This window comes from Cebus imitator, unplaced genomic scaffold (assembly GCF_001604975.1).
Source record: "Cebus imitator isolate Cc_AM_T3 unplaced genomic scaffold, Cebus_imitator-1.0 Scaffold51, whole genome shotgun sequence".
Taxonomy (NCBI): domain Eukaryota; kingdom Metazoa; phylum Chordata; class Mammalia; order Primates; family Cebidae; genus Cebus; species Cebus imitator.
In genome coordinates, this window is record NW_016107366.1 from 523,929 (window position 1) to 545,532 (window position 21,604).

Below are 21,604 nucleotides of genomic sequence, written 5' to 3' on the forward strand. Positions count from 1 at the left end.
TTTGTTTAAGTGACAATTTTTTTCCTAATCTAAATGATGGATATATAACTTTTAATTGTATCACAATTCTATTTTGCATAATTTTATAAATGCTTTTTTTTAACCTAATTCAGTACTACTTGAAATTTTACATTACAAAAAACATCTGGCAGGCGCAGGCCTGGTGATTTCACGGGAAAGAACCGTTGAAGTCCTGGCTTTGCGCAGAGGTAGGAGCGGGGAGTAGAGGCAGGAGTGAAGTCTCAGGAAAAAAGGTGGTTGCAGTAGCAGAGCCATCTGGCTGTGTGTGTCTGAAGCTTGGCAGCTGGAGCCGTGGACAGTTTGCTGAGCCCATTAGTGCACCCAGCAGAGACACACTGCTGCCCTGCTACCTGCGTCCTCCCAACACTCCTCTGTTCATCAGGAACGCAGCCAACGACACCAGGTCTGAAGGTTTACTGTGTGAATTTGATCGTTATGATCCTATAGTTGATGTGTATATTCCACTTGATTACTATACTCACCGTCCAAGAGGATTTGTTTATGGTCAATTTAAGAATGTTCGTGATGCTGAAGACGCTTTACATAATTTGGACAGAAAGCAGATTTGTGGGTGGCAGACTGAAATACAGTTTGCCCAGGAGGACGGGAAGACACCAAATCAGATGAAAGTCGAGGAAGGGAGGAATAGGTACAGTTCTTCATGCTATGATGATTATGGCAGATACTGAAGTTCTAGAAGCCTAAGTTATGAAAGAAGGAGATCAAGAAGTCAGCCTTTTGATTACAACTCCAGAAGATCATATAATCCTAGAAATAGACCGGCTGGAAGACCATGGCATAACAGCAGCCATTCCAACAACACCAGACCAAACTACAGCTGAAATACCTAGTACAGTTCTGCTTACTACAAGAAAGATCTGAAAGCGGAAAAAGAACCAAAGAAGGGCAGTTCAAGCAACCAAAGGGTGGGTGGACGGTGCTGCAGCATGAATACTGTACAAATATTTTGACTCTGGTCTGAAAAGATAAAAGAATGTTATGGAAAACTACATGGAAGAATTGAAGTCCCTTTAAGCTTGAAAGTAAACATTTTAGGACAAATGAAAGGAAATTCAACTTTGTACTTGTAGAAACTCATCCCTACATATGAATAGGTTTATACTGATTCATGGATATCAGGTCCATAATAAATTATTGGAAACTAGGATGTCTGAATATCAAGGAAGACAGCCATAGTCTCTTATAGTGCCTCTGTTGGTCTGTCTCAAACTCAATTGGGTGGGAAAAGATATGGTCCAATATAAAAGTTCCACTTCGCCATGACTAGCAAATTTTGCCTTTCTTTATTTTGGTTCCAGTGTTTTCTGCTTAATCATTTGCTTTGTTGGCAACTGTGTTTATTTACTTGTACAACACATGCAGTTTACATTTTCCTTAACTACATTCCTTCCCAAGTAAATTCCAGTTATATTTGACATCCAGCTAAGAGGGCCCATCTCTTCTCACCTCTATTCTAGTCAGTATATTCAGCAAATATTTACTGAGCCCTTACTGTGGGCAAAACATTGTACTGGATAATTGAGGAGAAAAATAGATTAAATCCCTTATTCAGTAAATGTCTACTGAGCAAAATCTAGTAAATCATCATAGTATGACCTCGTTGTTCTGTTTGAGGTGTATTATTCATAACAATATTTTATACCATTCATATCTTAATGTAGTTATAGAACCCAATATACTACCAAAGACAGTAACTGTGTGGTTATCTGCCATTTAAAAGTATCCAGCATTTGTTTGATCCCATTATTATAAATAATGAAAAAAAAAAGTTTTGTTTTAATCTGTAATAAGCAGTTTATTGTGCCATGACTGTCACATACTAGAGTTATATTAAAATGTTTACTCTGCCTTGCCAAACACATACTAGGAAGTAATCCCCAAAATAAGTATTTAACTTTGCATTAGATATAAAGGAGACTGGGTGCTATAACTAGATTATTTTGAGGCTGACAGCTATTACCCCGGCTTATTTAGTATGTTCTGTAACTGAAAAAATGTTCACCAAATTTTACTTTTTAGTGATTTACATGTACATTTTATAGGGGACAAGTTCTGTATATAGTGAATAAATAACTTTTATAGTTTTAAAAAAAAGCCAACGTGGGAAACATAGTGAGATCTCATCTCAACAAATACAAAAATTTTTAAAATTAGCCAGGGGCCAGGCACAGTGGCTCACTCTCTGATGGGCTGTTATTCTAGTACAGTTAGAGCAACATAAAAAAAAATCAACAGACAATATGTTGGGTAGCAGTAATTCTAAGAAGAAAATAAAGAAGGATGATGTGACAGTCATGGGAGAGGAGGTGCTACTTTAGTCAGGGAAGGTGTCTCTGATAAAACAAAATATGAGACTTCTGAGGAAAAAACGATTACAAAGAGAAGAAAGCAAGTACAAAGGCACTGAGGTAAAAGAATGCCTTACGTGTTAAAGAAATAGCGAAGCTCATGTGACCTAGAGAAAGTGAGCAAGAGTGGTAAGACATTACTTAAAAGAAAGTGAAAGCAAAGATTTTGCAGGGTTTTACAGGCTATGGTAAAGGTTTGGGGTATTGTTCTTAATAAGGTAAGAAATTACTGAGCACATGAGTGACATGTTCTAATTTACTCAAGGTGTCCCTCAGTATCTGTGGGGGACTGGTTTCAGGACCCTCTCTCAAAACCTGTGGATGTGAGAGTCCCTATTTAAATAGCAGAGTATTTACACTAATCTACACACATCCTCCTTATACTTTAAATCATCTCTAGATTACTAACAATACCTAATATAGTGTAAATACCATACATAAAGAGTTGTTACACTGTATTTTTATTTGCATTATTTTTATTGTTGCATTGTTATTTTTTATTGGATTTTTTTCCAAATATTTTTGATTTGCAGTTGGTTGAATTCAAGGATACAAAACCCATGGGTACAGAAGGCCAACTGTAATAATTCTGTCTGCTCTGTGAAGAATAAAGAATAGATTCAAAGGGATAATCAAAGGAGCAGCAAGACCACTTAGGAAGCTCCTGCAATCATCCAGGAGGTTGGTACTATAGGAATAGAAGTAGAAATAATGAAAAGTATTAAATTCTGGGTATCTTCCTTTTTGTATCGTTTCAGCATCTATACACATAAAAAAATTCTTCCAAAATGCTAATAACTTTTAAAAATATTATTATAGAAATAAAAGTCTTTGGGAAAGTTTTTAAAAACACATAGCAACTGGAAGACTACACTTTAAGAGATGGTTAAACAAATCTGTGAGAGACAGTGGCTACTAAGTGGGAAGACTCTAAAGTTTTTACTTCTTTTTTTTTTTTAGATGGAGTCTTGCCCTGGTGCCCAGGTTAGATTGCAATGGTGTGATCTCGACTCACTGCAACTTCCGCCTACCAGGTTCAAACAATTCTTCTACCTCAGCCTCCTGGGTAGCTGAGACTACAGGCACATGCCACTACGCCTGGCTAATTTTTTTTATACCTTTAGTAGTAGAGACAGGGTTTCAACATGTTGGCCAGGCTGGTCTTGAACTCCTGACCTTGTGATCCGCCCACCTCAGCCTCCCAAAGTGCTGGAATCACTTTAGAGTGAGCCACTGAGCCTGGCCAGTTAAAAACTTGTTTTGATTCTAACTCAACCACTTACTAGACATGAAAATTATACCAGCATTTTTCTATGCCTCAATTTTCCCATTTCTCAAATGGGAATAATGACAGCTACCTTACAGTACTCCTGTGATTATATGAAAATGAATATGAAGAAATTAACTGACATATGGTAACAACTCAACACTGCCATAGGTTCCCAGGATTACTTTTTCTCATTAATACTATTATTTGTAATATTCCTTTTAGAACTGGTTACATATTCATTTTAAAATTATCACAATAAAAATAAACTATAAGTGTTCCTAACATGTTATATATTTGATGACATGGTTTTTAATAGAAAACAGTTTCTGCTTTAGATATAAAAAAGCGCTATAATTTGTATTATAACTTGATGGATCAGTCCTCCTACGGATAATGAATTTGGATTTTCAAGAATTCAAAGCAATTCCTAGTAACATTTTTTCTTAACTTCAAAATTATAAAATTTAAAGATCTCATAAAATCAACAAAGAGTATGAGAAGAATAATTAAATATAAGCCATAATTATTTGGACTTTTTGTTTAGTTTTATTTGGTTACATTCATGATTTTACCATGTTGTATATCTGTGTGTACCAGTTAGGTTCACAAGATAAACTCTTTAGGGCCAAATATTTAATGCCCTTTCATATCAGCAATGTTAATATTAAAGATATATAAGACAGGCTGTGTGTGGTGGCTCACGCCTGTAATTTCAGCACGTTGGGAGGCTGAAGTGGGCAGATCACTTGAGGTCAAGAGTTCGAGACTATATTGGCCAACATGGTGAAACTCCATCTCCACTAAAAACACAAAAATTAGCCAGACGTGGTAGTGTGTGCCTGTAATTTCAGCTACGCGGGAGGCTGAGGCAGGAAAATCACTTGAACCCAGGAAGCGGAGGTTGCAGTGAGCCAAGATCATGCCATTGTATTCCAGTCTGGGTGACAGAACAAGATTATGTTTCAAAAAAAAAAAAAAAAAAAAGATTATGTTTAAAAAAAAAAAAAAAAAAAGATACATAAGACAATGGCAGACAATAATTGCTTCTGGGAGAAGATAAGGGGAGACAAAAAAGAAAGAAGAGACACACTTTGCACTTAAAACCTCTGGCATGGTCAGGCGCAGTGGCTCACGCCTGTAATCCTGGCACTCTGGGAGACCAAGGCAGGTGGATCACCTGATGTCAGGAGTTCAAGACCAGTCTGGCCAACATGGTGAAACCCTGTCCCTACAAAAAATGCAAAAATTCCCCCGGCATGATGGCAGGTGCCTGTAATCCCAGCTATTCAGAAGGCTGAGGCAGGGAATTGCTTGAACCCAGGAGGCAAAGGTTGCAGTGAGCCAAGGTCATGCCACTGCACTTCAGCCTGGGAGACAGAGTAAGACTCTGTCTCAAAAAAAAAAAAAAAAAAAAAAAAACAACCTTCGGCATTAACTTTTCAAGAACATAAAACATTGTTCAAAGAAAAAAATGTATTTTACTAACAATTATAACTCAATTGTTTAAATGTCCCATAGGTCACCATTTAACGGCAGCTTACCAGATTGAAGATGCCAGAAATATGTTAGTGCTGTTTGCAAGAAACTTCAACGGAGGCTCTGCAAGCAGTAGACAGGATAAAATTCCTCCACCAAAGCAGTGGAGCATAGCAGTAAACCAGCTTGAAATAGGATTCTTCCATGCCAATGCAACTGCTCCTGAAATGGTAAAGTAAAATACGGTCTGAGATCATTATGTATTTATTAAACAAGCCCTAAAGTCCAAGTTGCACCAAAGAAATAAACTTCTTAATTTATAATTTTCAATAACCATTATTCATAGATGTGCCAATCAAAATCATTAAAAACCTTGTATTTTATTCTTTAACGCAAGACTGGAAACATTTTGTTACTGGGTGATATATTTGGCACTTTGCCACCTTTAAAATACTCTTCTGTTCAGGCTGTCATTGCCAGTTTCCTAATAATAGATTATTATAAACATTATTCTCACTTACTGTCTCCTTTCATCCCAAACCCTACAGTAAGTCCTCCCAGACAATATGCCAAAGTGATTTGTTAAGAAAAATTTATAATCTTAAGTATATTATAAAGAAGCTGAAATAAATAAACTAACCCTTCAACAAAACAGGTCAGAAACAGAGTAACAAAATAAACCCAAAGGTGAAAGGTTTCTTAGGAATAGATATTTATACTTTCTCAACATGAGTCCTAACTAATTACTTATTAATTGTAGAGGGAAATCATAACTTCAAAGCCAGGAAACCTTGCAGACATCAGTCATCAACGTAAATAACATCAAATGACTCCTGAGATAATGCACTGAGAACACATCATCACTTCTATGGTTTTCTTTTCTTTTTTTTTTTTTTTTGAGACAGACTTTCGCTCTGTTGCCCAGGCTGGAGTGCAGTGGCGTGATCTCCACTCACCACAACCTCCGCCTCCCAGGTTCAAGCGATTCTCCTGCCTCAGCCTCCTGAGTAGCTGGGGCTACAGGCCCATGCCACCACACTCAGTTAATTTTTGTATTTTTGGTAGAGATGGGGTTTCACTATGTTGGCCAGGCTGGTCTGGAACTACTGATCTTATGATCTGCCTGCCTCAGCATCCCAAAATGCTGGATTACAGGCAGGAGCCACCACACCCAGTCACTTCTCTGGTATTTCTGACAAAAATATACAACCTGAACTAACAAAATCAGACAAGCCCAAACTGAGGGCTCCTCTGAGAAAACAAACGTCAACAACTGGCCTACATTTTTTAAATGCTGAAGTCAAAAAACACACCAAAAAAGACCAATAAAACATTCTAGATTATATGAAAATTTTCTCTAACTCAAATTATATTTATTTATTTATTTACTTATTTACTTACTTATTTATTTATTTTTGAGACTGGGTCTTGCTCTGTCGCCCAGGCTGGAGTGTAGTGGCGTGCTCTCAGCTCACTGTAACCCCAGCATCTGGGTTCAAGCGAGTCTCGTGCCTCAGCCTCCCAAGTAGCTGGGATTACAGGCATGTGCCACCACGCCAGGCTAATTTTTATGTTTTTAGTAGAGACAGGGTTCCACCATGTTAGCCAGGCCCAGGAGACAGAGAAAAGAAAAAAAAAAAACTTACACTATTAGCCCAAACTGAAAACTATAGCCAATCACATGTCAGGGTTCAGGAGGAATCACATGTTTGTTCACATGAGACAAATGGAGGTAAACAAAGAAAAAAAATTAATCCCACTTGTTATATTAACTGATGTCTTTCATGTCTTTGCTTCTGAAGCAAGTTACATAGAAGGGTGGAGTATTATCTTTCCTGGGATTTAAAGCCTAAAACCTGAACCAAACAAAAATGGGATGCAGTCCTTCAAACCTTAAGTAGAAAAAGAGTTAATCTCCTTTATCCTTTTGCCTCCAGTGGCTTTTCTTCCGGGAGGGTGGGGGTAGTCTCTTCCTGTCACCCAGGCTGAAGTGCAATGATGTGATCTCGGCTCACTGCAACCTCCACCTCCTGTGTTCAAATGATTCTCCTGCCTCAGCCTCCCAAGCAGCTGGGATTACAGGCACCTGCCTCCATGTCCAGCTAATTTTTGTATTTTTAGTAGAGACAGGGTTTCACCATGTTGGCCAGGCTGGTCTCAAACTCCTGACCTCTTGATCCACCAGCCTCGGCCTCCCAAACTTCTGGGATTACAGGTGTGAGCCTCCAGTGGCATTTTTTATGATCTAGGCAAACAGTATAAATGATCAGATATAAATGGGCTAGGAAAGTAGACAGTAAGGTATTAGAAGTGGTAGAGTACATGCCAAAACAAAGTCTCAAGGAGTAACATGTCTAAGAGGGTAAACATGTTAAGAACTCTGGTAGTAGTATATATATATGAATTATAGTTTACTGTAGGTGTGAGTTCTAGAGAATCAATCACTGGAGGATAGGAAAAAGTTGCCAATTAAGTAAAGCATACATATACTAAGTAAAAATCTAAAATAAATAGTGTTGGAATAGGAGAAGTACACACATATTAGCTCTTCAGTTCCGAATATGAAAAAGGAATGCTGACCACATAAATAGAGAGTAATACAAGCTACTCACTGCATCTACTGACAGAACCTGAACAAATGTACCTTAATGAAAATGAGTTAGAAGAAAAAAAAGACATATATGGGCTGTAAAAAAAAAAAATTACCATAGAAAATCAAGTGATTAAGATCCAGAAGATTCAAATGAAATAGATAACATTTAAGAATTAACTCCTGAAGAATACAGAGCAATTTTCTACAGCATAATGTAAACATTTACTCCAATAGACTTGGAAATCTAAAAGAAATAGATGATTCCTGAAAGAAATATAAATTACCAAAATGACTTAAGTTTGGATTGGAAAAAAAGCAAGATTTACCCATTAAAATACACCAAGAAACATAAAACTACATAGTTAAAGTCTACAAATATCAAAGAACAGCAATACCTATTACACAAACCATCCCAAGCTTTAAAAATGGAAAGCTTCCCAATCTATTTTACAATAACAGTGTAACCTTGGGCCCAAACTGGAAAAGGATAACACAACAAAATAACCTAATAAGCTCATTTCTATTATAAACATAAATGCAAAAATTTTACATGAAGTATTACCAAATCAAAATCCCTAATGAATTAAAATAATGTATCAAGTAGTTTAGTCCAAAAATATAAGGATGATTCATCATTTTTTAAAAATGTATTAATGTAATTCACTACGTTACATTTTTAAACAGGAAACAAAATATGATCTCAATAGATTTTGAAATAAATAGCACTTGATAAAATATGTCACCTTCTCCACCAGGAGAGTATAAAGATATAAGAATATTCAGCCAGGCACGGTGGCTCACGCCTGCAATCCCAGCACTTTGGGAGGCCGAGGTAGGCGAATCATGAGGTCAGGAGTTCAAGACCAGCCTGGCAAACATGGTAAAACCCTATCTCTACTAAAAATACAAAAAATTAGCCATGAGTGGTGGTAGGCACCTGTAATCCCAGCTACTCAGGAGGCTGAGGCAGGAGAGTTGCTGGAGGCAGAGGCTGCAATGAGCCAGGATCGTGCCACTGCACTCCTGCCTGGGTGACAGAGCAACTCGGTCTCAGAGAAAAAAAAAAAAAAAAAGATACAAGAATATCCTAGAACGCTGGGAATAAAATAAAACTTCCTTAAAGTGTCCCTCATAAAAACCCTATAGCAAACATCACACTTGATAAAACTTTAAAAGCATTCTCATTAAAATCAGGAATATCAGAAGACAAAGTCACTATTATTAGTATTCAATAAAACATTCTTTAATATAAAGAGGCTAGAAAAAGAAATGGAGGTTCTTGGCTACTAGCAACAAAAACCAACAAACTTAAGCAATAAAGAATTCATTGGAAGGATTTCAGTAGCTCACAGGAAAAAAATATATCACAGGCTAAAGAAAACAAAGAAGAACTAAGGGCACTCCAGAGGTCTATGCAGGAGGGATAATCTTACTAAAAGTCTTAGATCAGAACCATTTCAGTAAGTACAGAGCATACTCTGTTGAGATCATTGAGTTCCAACTGTTCTATCCAGCCATGATCAGACTTGCAAAGGAACATCTGTATCACACAAAAATACTGCAGATAGATTAAGAACCTATACTTTTTTAGAACTATAGAATTGTTTTTAAAAAGATCAAGGATGAGTATTTTTATAATCTTAGGCCTGAGAAAGACCTTCTTAAAATACATAAATCGCAATAGTGACATAGGAGAAAAAAATAACAGATTTTTTTATGAAAGAGTAAAATATGAAATTGTTTAAACTTCTGCAATAAGACTATATAAACAAAGTTAAAATATAGCAAGAGATATGGGGAAAAAAGGACTACAGATATAAATAGAATTAATATCCATGATTCACAAAGAGAGTCAATAGAAGACAACAACCTACAGCCCAATAGGAAAAGGGACAAAAAAAATTAAGCGATTTACAGGAAATATAAATGACCAATAACAGTCACAAACTCATCAGTACCATGACAAATGTAAATGAAATACTGTGCTCTGATCATCAGAATGGCATGGTATTGAAGACCGATAATAGAACTGTCAAAGGAAATGGGCAGTCTAACACACTTCAAGTAAAAGGTTAAACAGGTACACTCGACACTCTTGTGTGTGAATTCTATCGTTTTTACCTCTTTACAAGTACTGGTACTGTATGATACTGTATTCGTATTCAATAATCACGTGGTTCTCCAAGTTTGGAATCTCAGGAGCCCTCTACATCCCTAAAAATTAGTAAACAGATTAATGGTTGCCAAGGATGGGGGATAGCTTACTACAAAAGTGCAGGAAGGAATTTGGGGTGGATGAGGAAACTGTTCTGTATCTTGATAGTGATGGTGGTTAAATGACTGTATGTGTCTGTCCCAAAACACAGAAGTTTGTATTAAAAATGATTAATAGGCTGTATATAAATTACATCTTTTAAAAAAGCCTGACTTAAAATTTCTTGAGAATCCCAAGGGGTTTTGTATATCTGGGTTACATGTATCAATACTTAGCATCTTAGAAATTATAACTGAGAACATTTTAAATAGTTGTGGAGGCTAAAGCAACTCCAACATCTGCCATGTTGAATTATTATTAACCCCAGTTCTGGGATTACCGCTAAGATTTATATTTTATCTACTGTTCGTTGTGTAAAAGTATATATTTATCGTAAATCCTGCTCTTAGGTCAAACAACTTGGACACTATTTCACTTATAAATCCTGCCCTTAAGCAACTGTCCTACACATCCCGGGTTGGGGGTTGGGGGCTGCAGTAATGGGCATGATCCACTGTCTCCTCAGGGCCACTCAAGACATGGCTTCTGTTCCTAAGTCCCTTTTAAAGGTTTCTTTCTGAAAAACTGGATTCCTCAACTCTCAGCTTCCTCTGCCTCTGGGGGTAGAACTGCATAAACTTGTCCACTGTGCAACAATTGTTCTTCATGTTTTCATTTTTTAAAAATAAATGCATTAAATATTAACATAAATAATGTATTCTTCCAGCCTGGCCAACATGGTGAAACCCCACCTCTATAAAAATACAACAATTAGCCGATTGTGGTAGCAGGTGCCTGTAATCCTAGCTACTCGGGAGGCTGAGGCAGGGAAAATTACTTGAATCTGGGAAGCGGAGGTTGCAGCAGTGAGCCGAGATGCGCCACTGCACTCCAGCCTGGGCAGCAGAGAGACTCCGTCTCAAATAATGTTATTATTTGTGAAAACTTTTCCAAAATAAACATTTAGTGACAAGAGTCACACTGTTGTACATTTTAACAAATGTCTGACTTTAAATAGAAAACTGTTAGATTTTCAAATCTGCTTCCTTCTGTTACGGTATCACAACTCAGCCGCTGGAAAACTCCACTGTACACTTTTGAGAAAACGAGAATGAAAAAGATAATATCTCTATATCATTGTCAGAGAATCCCATGGGTCCCTGGACCATAATTTGAATCTGATTCAGCCTATACAAAAAATCTTTTTTAAAAAATCAAATTCTGAACATGTAGTAGCAACAAAACTTACTTTTTTCAAATCGAAATAATATCTTAGGCAGATAATGTGTTCTCCTTACAGTAATACCATCCTTATTCCAGGTCAAAATTTGTACCAATGATTTAAACTGAGCTACAAACTTCAACATAAATGAAAAATATTTCTGAGGTCCAAGAATTTTTAAAAACCAGTAAGTAGTCCATAAGGAAGGTACAGCATCATCAGCACTTATCAACTATCTGTAGGGCAAGGCAGATGAAAGACAGCAAGAACACAAAGAAAGTAGGCAAAGAAATACCTGACCTCAAAGAAAGAAGAGACCCATACAACTAAAAGAACGGTAGAAAAACTACAAAAGTAAAGCAGGATTTGAGCAAACACACCTGGTGTAAAATCCAAGAAAAATACAACTACTGTCCCTTGATCGCATGGTTAAAAGAACTCAAAATTTCAAGACTATATCCCCATCCTGCAGATAGTGAAAGTATGTCAGTTTATCCTACTTGTACAGTGTCCGTCGTGACTGTGAAAACGGGAACGCACTCGCTTCTCACATGTTGGCAGGACGTTAGGACACTGCGTGAAGGGGAAGTCTGGTCTGGCCACAGGAGGCTTTTTAAGTCTCAGTGCTTGTACAACTCTCATAATTACAGAGTAGTCCGCAACCACCTGATACTCCAAGAGACTAAGTCAGAAACCCACGGTCTCCTCACGTTACTTTTAAACACTGTGCGAGCGAGTGGCGGTACCGCCAGGAGGCCGTGCAAACCCTGGGCTGGCGACCGCCCCGTGGTTCCGAAACGCGGCGGGGGCTTGTCAGTCCCGGGACTTCGGCCAGCGGTGGGCAGGGTCGGCCCCGCTAGCCCAGGCTGCGGCATCGCGGACCCCAGGTCACGCCTCCTTTGACAGCTACTAGGGCCGCCCTCCCCGGCCTCAGTTTCCCCATCTGCACTCAGTAAGTCAGACCAGCCGGGTCTTGGTGCCCCTCCAACTCTACCATCGAACTTTCTGGGCTAGCGGCCGCTCCGCCGCCCACCCGACTTAGGCGGTCCTCGCAGTCAGGGGCACTCTGAGGGGTCCGGCCCGCGGCGCCCGGCACTCACCCGGCTGACTTTTCACCGCCATCACGGACACTAGATAGTGCGCGAAGTCAAAAAAGGGAAACATGGACGTGCGGGAGAAGGCCAGAGCCAAGTCGTCCCACGGAGAGTCCATAACGACGACCGACCGCAGCAGCCGAACCAGCCGCAGATACGGGCTCCCTGCGCGCGCGGTGAGGGATAGGAGAGGGGATGGCCGCAGCCGGGAGCTCCGCCGCGCCGACTCCGGCCCTGCGCGTGCGTCCTGGCGCCGAGGGGCGGGGCCGCGCGGCGCTGGAGCCGCAAGCTCTCGGCGGGTGGGCGGGGCGAGCGGGTTCCTGGCGGCTACAATCGGCTCTGGTCGGGTTCTCCTAATAAGGGTCCAGGTTCTCCTAATAAAAGGGTCCAGCTTCTCCGTCCTGGACGCCGTGCAGGAGCTGGAAAGCGGGCAGATGAACAAAACGCGGTCCTCAAGGGGAGACACTCAGAGTTGGATTTATTTCTGTCAATTGATGTCATTCACCTAACATTTATCGAGCAACCACAGTGCAAGTCACACTGTGACTTACTGGAGATATAAAAATAAAACGGTAATATCCTGCCCTCAAGAAATATGCGTCCTCTAAAAGAGATTTTTATAAAAAGAAAGAAACGCACATAATGGTACAAAAGCAGGTACTGAGAAGTATAGATGCCGTGCGAGGGCAGTTCCGAGAGGAAGATTACAATTCCGCGAAGTGGGTAAAGTGACATGTGAGCCGGACTTTAAAAGTTAAGTGAGAAGCAAATGCTAGGTGGGAGTTGGAGGGAGGCGTTCTGGGTTGACTACACAGTGAGAAATGAGGCTGGCAAAAGTCCTCGGATGGCAGACAAAGCCAGGCAGTTTGGCTCCAGAGGTTAAATTCTTGATCAATCACTGTATTATGCTCAGAGCCAGGGTCACTTCTCCTAACTATTACGCTAAGTGGGTTGTTTGGTGGCGGGTGAGGGAGTGCAGGTGCAACCAAGCAACAATATTGAGAATAGATTGATGAGAAGCGACTGAGGACGGAAAATCGGAGGGTGTTCACCGGTCCAAGCAAAAGGTAGTGGAAGCTGTGGCAGCAGGAATTGAGACCCAATTGTGGGAAACATGAGTAGAAGCAGAATACGGTAGGTTGGTGTCAATCTGAACAGGAGGGAAAGGAAGCATTTGTCAAAGAAAATGAGGAACGGGTGAGTAGGAGGATGGTGGGTGCATTCAGATAAATAGGAAACAAGACGGAGTAGGTTTGGCACACCTTTATTTGATGTGTGAACAGATCATGCTGGCACCAGGAAATTGGAGACACGGGATTAGCTGCTAGGTGGGTGACAGCTTCAGGGGAGTATGCACTGCAAAAGGAGAAATTTTTTATCTGAATATTTATTCATTAATTTTAATTCATTTAACAAAATGGTTTTTGCGTGCCTATTATGTAGCCAGCATTTTGCTGAATGTCAGAAGTACTGGCCTAAACACTAAGTATTTAAAACGTAGGAAAATTGAAGTAAAACTCTACATTACTCATCAAGAAAGACTAGACTTTTTCAAATACTTTTCACGTGTGGTTTTCTAAGCAACCACTTCCCATAGAGAAATGTCTTCAGACCTGTAGCACACTTTTTTTTTTAGAAGGAGTCTGTCACCCAAGCTGGAGTGCAGTGGCGCGATCTCAGCTCACTGCAACGTCCGCCTCCCCGGCTAATTTTTTTGTATTTTTAATAGTGACGGGGTTTTACTGTGTTAGCCAAAATGGTCTCGATTTCCTAACATTGTGATCCGCCAGCCTCGGCCTCCCAAACTGCTGAGATTACAGGCGAGAGCCACCGTGTCCGGCCCCTTGTAGCACACTTTCTAGCAAAACTAACGGGGGGGCGGGGGGGGGGGAGAACTGTGAATATTTATACTTTCCTGCGAATATTTATACTTTTTTTTTACACATTCTCGTATTTTTAGAATTTTAGTTTTGTGAATTTAGGCTCAGAGTTTGGATATTATTTCCTAAAAGATTTTACATTTTAACCATCTTAAATTTTACAAAATATATGGTTATTTGGACTTTTTAAAAATACTTAATATGATGTAATCTTAAGACATCACTGAGTCATGTGCATCACTGAGTCATGTGTCTATGCCAGTATCATTCTGGGTATCATTAAATCTGTTATTAACACCAATGGGGCAAAAGTGAATAACATCAGAGGCGTTCTTAAGAAAGTAAATCAAGCACTTTACTTCCTTAAACAGAGGAAGTAATTCCAATAGTAAGGAATTAATCATCTCAGAATTTACAGATAATTTGAAATCTGTTGCATTTCAAAACGGTAAGAATAAGTTTTGTCCTATCTGCCTATAACCTAAAGAAATTTCCTTATAAAGATCTAGGGGAAATTAAATCATAATCTCACAAAAAGACAAGTTCCATCTACATTTTAAATGTGCTCTCCATATTTGCTTCTGGTCAGTGCTTGAGTTATTTAGTCTATTAAAATGAGGATAGGAGGAGGAAATGGAGAATGGAAAACAGTCCTTTTCTTCTTTCCTTTAAATACTATGTTATTGAACTTTTTAAAGTACCTTAGAGTGCACAGTTAGGAAGTTTTATATTAAAGGGACCAATTGCATTTTAATTGCCAGTTACCTTTAAATTGGTAAGAAGCAAACGCAAGATTTGGGAAAATTACATGTGAAGATTCAAAGTTTTGCTGACTTTTGGAAGCGGTTTACAAAATTACGTAATTATTGTTGATAAAATGAATCAAAATTACAAAGTATAGTTTATTCATTAGGAAGCCAAACTGGTCTAATTGTATTAATATCCGAAAAAGAGTTTTGTGGGTGTTTTTTCTTTTGGAGACAGAGTTTCACTCTTGTTGCTCAGGCTGGAGTGCAGTAGCATGATCTTGGCTCACTGCAGCCTCCGCCTCCCGGTTCAAATGATTCTCCTGCCTCAGCCTACCAAGTAGCTGAGATTACAGGTGCCCACCACCACGCCTGACTAATTTTTTTATTTTTAGTAGAGACAAGGTTTCACCATGTTGGCCAGGCTGGCCAGGCTGGTTTCAAACTCCTGAACTCAGATGACCTACCAGCTTCAGCCTCCCAAAGTGCTAGGATTACATGCGTGAGCCACCGCACCTGGCCTGAAAAAGAGTTTTGACTAAACCTGTTGGAGGCACTTTTTAGTTCAAAAATATGTGAATCTAATTTTTATAAACCAAGTTTTGCAACAGCAGCATGATTAACATTTAGGGCTGAACAATTCTTTGTCATGGACTGTGCTTGCATTGTATGATATTTAGCAGCATCACTGGCACTAGATGCCAGGACCACGTCCACGTGTGTGCACACATGCACACACGCACGCACACACATGCACACATTCCATTTGCGACAACCAAAAATGTCTTGGCTTTACTAAATGTTTTCTGGGTCAGGGGCAGGGGATGGGGGGCACAAGATCACCCCTGGTTCAGAACTGCTATTATAAATGAATAAATGCTTTCTTCAGCAATATATGCCTCTATTAATACAAACAATATGGTCATGTCACTAATGTTAATTATCTCTTTAATTCTAGAAAAATTAATATAACCATTCTTCATCTCAGTTTACTCATCCATCTTCCTGGGTCAAACTGACAATATCCTGAAACCAGTATCATACGTGCAATTCCAGCTCTTTCTTCCCTGCAATACTGCTTTCTACCCACTAAGTGGCATGCCTTTTACTTTGGGAAATCTATAACAATGACTTTTTATTTTTTATATTAATACATCATACTTGCACATATTTATGGGGTACATGTGAAATTCTGATATATGCATATGATGTGTTATGATCAAATCAGGGCATTTAGCATATCCACCACCTTAAATGTTTATCATTTCTTTGTGTTGGGAACATTTCAAATCATCTTTTTTGTTTTCTCTTTTGAATCTTAAAGGACTCTCAATCAAATCATCTCTTCTAGCCATTTTGAAATAAACAATATATTATTGTTAACTATAGTCACCCTACAGTGCTATTGAACTTTTTAAAGGACTTTAGAGTCCATGATTAGGAAGTTTCATATTAAAGGGACCAATTGCACTCCTAAATTTTAGTTTCTTGGTAAGGCATTTTCATTCTAAAGTTATTTTGATAAGCACTTGATAGCCACACTGTATCAAATGATAATATATTAATATGTGACATTTAAAACAAAGTATATATAATTTGAATTCAACCTTTTCTAATATTCAGGATTATCATGGAGAATTAGCTAGAGAGCACCAATTGCCCTCAAAATACCCACTGAATTCAATCAGTACAATTAGATGCCAGTGCATGAGATTTAAGTGAAACCAGCTCAAGTATATGCTCAACTCTTTAGACTCAGCATGTATCTAATAATAGTGCCTTTGATATTGTGTCTTGGAAAACCTGACTTGGCTCACTTATTTATTGCACTGGAAACTAAAATCCTTCTCTATAATTGTCATTCATACCACTAATATAAACTAGTAAACTAAAAACGCTCTCTATGTATAACAAGTACAAACTTACTTGATTAAAAACCTGATGCTATTATGGGACTATCTCTAATTTTCATCAGCGTAAGGACTGCTGAAACCGTAGCCACTTACCAATGCCATAGCTGTCAGTTGTCTGTGGCCATCAACACTTACGTTCAACATGTTACTCTGCAACATCTCTGTTCAAGAGTAACAGGTACCATTAAATCACAGAATAAATGAATTTTGGAAGTTGAATGAACCCTTTTAAAAAAAATAGTAACAGAGTACAAGTAATAGAAAACTATTCTGTGCAGCTTAAGCAAAATGAGAAATTTGCTGAAAGTCTACTAGAGAATTTCATGAAAGCCAAGAAAAGTTGGACAGCTAAGACCCAAGAAGAGCAAGAAGCAGAGCATTTCTGGGGCCAGCAGCAGTGGGGGAGGTGGGGGAGGGGGGTTGTGCACTTTTCTCAGTGATTGATGATAATCTATGGCAACATTTCTAAGCTTCTGGGTCCCCCTATTGAATATTGCCAGGAGAGAGACCCTGGCCTGACCTGGGACAGCTGTACACTCCTGGTTTATCAGTTCTGATGGGAGGCTGGGTGTGGGGGTTCAGTCAGGCTAATAGGGGAAATTTTAGCTATAGAGAATATACACAAGCTCTTTTGGAAGGCCTGAGGGTCTTTACTATTTGGCTGAATTGGCTGAAGGCAGCCTTGTCCCCTTAGTTAAATAGAGTAGAAACAAAGGAATGTGAGTTTACCTAACTAACTTATGTGGTCCTATGCTCATGTGGTCCTAAACTAACTAACTAACTAACTAACTAACTTATGCTCGTGTGGTCCTAAAATCAACCTTTGATCATTCCAGATGGCTCTCTCAGGGGGAAGTTGACCAGGGATATTACCCACTAATGGTGTTTGCTTTAGGCGTGGGAACTTGGCCTTTAATCTCTACCCTTTAGTGGTGTTGACTCAAAGCCTTTGTCATTTAATGTGTGCTGAATAAAGACCAGGAATGCCGGTGGCCTTAACTACTTCAGGTGAGAGGCCACAGACACCCCTAGCCCACTCGTTCACTGTATTCTGTGTCTGAGTAAATTTATTCATCTTTTATGGGGTCAGGGCCTACCTGGCGGACCCTAACAGCTGGGTCATGTAGTTTAGATCTGAAACATTCCTATGTATCAGAGGTAATTTCCTGAAAAAGGTGGGAGCAGCTGGGTACAGTAGTTCACACTTGTAATCCCAGGACTTTGAGAGGCCAAGGCAGGAGGATTGCTTGAGCCCAGGTGTTTGAGACCACGCTGAGCAACATAGTGAGACACTGTCTCAAAAAAAATAAAGAAAGAGAAAGGAGGGAGTTAGGCAGACATCCCAAGAGATGTCTTGTATAATTATTTTCTTTAGCCCATTTATTTTATTTTATTTTATTTATTATTTATTTATTTTGCAAGTGAGTCTTCCTCTGTTGCCCAGGCTGGAGTGCAATGGTGCAATGTCAGCTCACTGTAACCTCCACCTCCCAAGTTCAAGCAGTTCTGTGCCTCAGCCTCCTGAGTAGCTGGGATTACAGGCACCCACCTTTATGCCCAGCTAATTTTTGTATTTTTAGTAGAGATGGGGTTTCACCATGTTGGCCAGGCTAGTCTCCAACCACTGACCTCAAGTGATCCACCTGCCTTAGCCTCCCAAAGTGCTAGGATTACAGGCATGAGGCACTGTGCTTGGCCAACCCATGTATTTTAAAGTAGGGAAAGTGCTTGAGAGGTCACCACTGGCAGTGACAGACCAAAATTTGTTGCTATTCTGTTACAATCAGTCTTCCCTATGTACTCCTACTAGGTTTTCTCCTGTCTAAAAGAACTCAAACACTTCTTTTGACATTTTCCTTATGAACAGATTCAGCATCCCTACAGCAATGAAAAGGCCACCCACCACATAAGGACCAGGAAAACAAATTCGTAATTATTAGTAACCCTATCCAATTCTTTGACATTATCTCAGCAGATCCCATTGCTTTATTGTCATTTAAGTTTTTTGTTTGTTTGTTTTTGTTTGTTTGTTTTTGATGGAGTTTTGCTCTGTTGCCCAGGCTGGAGTGCAGTCGTAGGATCTTGGCTTACTGCAACCTCCACCTCCCAGGATCAAGTGATTCTCCTGCCTCAGCCTCCCAAGGAGCTGGGATTATAGGTGCCTGCCACCACACCCAGCTAATTTAAGATATTTTAAAAATAAAATAAAAGGCCCAGTCCAGTTAAAACATCAATCTTACATGCAAACAGAACTTCTTCCCTCCCATTAGCTCAGGACTGCCTGTCTCAGAGACTTTGTTGGGGGAATGGGCATGGCAGAGTCCTTCAATCTTTCTTCATCTTCTGTTCCTTCCATCTTCTGCCCTAGGGTTAGGGCCGTTGGGAGGGAAATTAGAGAAAAGGAATAGAAGACTTTCTGGTTGGCAAATGCTGGTCATAGTTTTTTTGTTTTGTTTCTTTGTCTTGGCTTGCTTTTGGCTATTGATATTCTTCTCTATGGCAGGGTCTCAATGCAGACTCATTCATGGGGTGCATTTGTGGGTTCCCCAATGATGCCATGGAGCTCACATAGCAAGATCTCCTAAACTCTACAGTTATGGCAGACACCTTTGGATGACTAATCCAGCACATATATTCAACTCTGTGTATTGGGTTAAAACATTAGATACAGTTTTTCAGCCCCTCAGCAAGGCATGAGCTTATATTGGCAAATAAAACTTCAGGGGATGTAGGCTGACATGCTTCTGAAAAAAAAGTAAGGAAAAACAGAGTTGGAGGACTGACACTGTCCAGCCTTAAGATTTACTCTAAAGCTACAGTGATAATCAAGACAGTATGATATTGGTGAAAAAAACAGAAAAATAGATCAATGAAAATATGTGGCTTCTCTAATAAAAGGGACCTATGCCTTTGACACTGGCCCTTTCTGCCTAGAGCTGGGGCAGCCATCTTGTAACCATGAGAGAAAAGAGCAGGTCATCAAAGTTATCGAGTATCTTTCTCAGACTTCCTGTTATGTGAAAAAATAATTCCTTATCTGTTTAAGTAGAGTCTGAATTGGCTTGGGGGAAGTTAGCACCTCCTTCTTCACAAGGAGTGGAGTAGGAAAGCAAAGCTTTCTAGCCCTCTGAATTCCCTTCTATAAATTTCCCTTCAATTCTTGACCTCTTGGATTGTTGAAAGTGAAGTTCTCTGGACCAGTTGTTATATTTTATTAAGTCCTGCATAGACAGGGCTTAATTGTCTTTTCAGAATGTAGAAGTAACATCATTTGTCTTAGGGGCCGTAATGGAATTTCATGATAAATTAGCATCTTGTTATACTAGACAACAGGCAAAGGAGGGAGATTAGAAAATGGGGTGGATGATGCCAGGTGTGGTAGTTGATGCTTATAATCCCAGTACTTTGGGAGGCCAAGGTGGGAGGATTTCTTGAGGCTAGAGGTTTGAGGCCAGGCTGGGCAACATAGTGAGACCCCATCTCTACAATTTTTTTTTTTTTTAATAGCCAGGAGTGGTGACTGCACCTGGTCTGAGCTACTTGGAAGGCTTAGGCAGAAGGATCAGTTGAACCCAGGAGTTTGAAGCTATAGTAAGATATGATTGTACCACTGCACACCAACCTGGGCAACAGAGCAAGACCCTGTCTCAAAAAGAATGAGATGGATGGGTGAGGTTTGAAAGAAAATGCAGATGGCTGTGGCTGGGAACCCACAAAATGTCAGTGATCTGTGTAGATGGATTGATCAAACCAAAACACTAGCATCATATAAGAATACAACGTATACTTGATGCATGAGCAAATAAGAAGAATCATACCTAGGGATTTATAAATGTGTCCAAATACCAGAGCATGCATGGTCAGGAGGGTCCATAAATACAGACAGGGCAAATGCAGTTGCTGGTAAGTTAACAATCATAGAGGGAAATTATTCCAACATACACTGTTTCCATGTGACAATTGACAATAAATACAGACTTTGTTGGTTGAGTCCAAACTTGCCTAGCTTTCATATAGAATGTGTCTACATTATATATATTTTCAGGCCTATTGTTAAAGATAATGTTCAATTAGTGGAATTGTATACATATGTATAGGTAGAATGTATAGTTCAAGGAATGTTTCAATCACTGTATGTGCTTTAAATAACTGTAAATCATGTCAGCTGTAAAATCTGTAAAATGTAAAAATCTATCAGTATTCTATTTTTTATCCATGAAGCTGGATATTCTTATAGTTTTACATACAAAAATTGGTAATTCTTCCTTAATCCAAAAAAAGCTAAGGAGAATATTTTTACTATTTTTACTATTAATAACAACAGAGCTTTTCATAGGCATTATGATTATCTAAGAAGGGGATAATATCCCACAGTATTTTAACTTTGGAAACAATTTTTCCCTTCAAGCAGTTCATAAAACTGCTTGGGAAATCCATCTTGGGAGAACCCCATGTAAAACCTTTCCTGTCTCTGCTGCTTAAACTGGACTACCAGGTTATTTACAGTATTTACTCACTCAGTAAATATGTCTCTCATCTTTCAGATAGGAACCATCAGATTATGATAGCAAAGGTTTTTCTTTCACCTCTTTTTTTGAGACAGGGTCTTGCTCTGTCACCCAGGCTGAAGTGCAATGGCATGATTTCAGCTCACTCTAACCTCCGCCTCCCAGGTTCAAGTGATTCTCCTGCCTCAGCCTCCCGAGTAGCTAGGATTACAGGCACACACCACCATGCCCTGCTAATTTTTATATTTTTAGTAGAGA

General features: G+C 39.3%; 1 protein-coding gene and 1 pseudogene across 1 annotated transcript in view; one reads left to right on the plus strand and one right to left on the minus strand.

Moving 5' to 3' along the window:
• Positions 1-3,426, plus strand: part of LOC108303782 — a 12,258-nt pseudogene extending 8,832 nt beyond the window's left edge.
• Positions 1-12,556, minus strand: part of TMEM38B (transmembrane protein 38B) — a 59,149-nt gene extending 46,593 nt beyond the window's left edge. The window contains exons 1-2 of the mRNA XM_017527738.2: positions 12,306-12,556; positions 5,202-5,358 (exon numbers count right to left, since the gene is read on the minus strand). Coding sequence (XP_017383227.1) covers positions 5,202-5,358; positions 12,306-12,417 — 269 coding nt within the window. The 5' untranslated portion in view covers positions 12,418-12,556. The remainder of the gene's footprint in view (positions 1-5,201; positions 5,359-12,305) is intronic.
• Between the last annotated feature and the right edge of the window lie 9,048 nt (positions 12,557-21,604).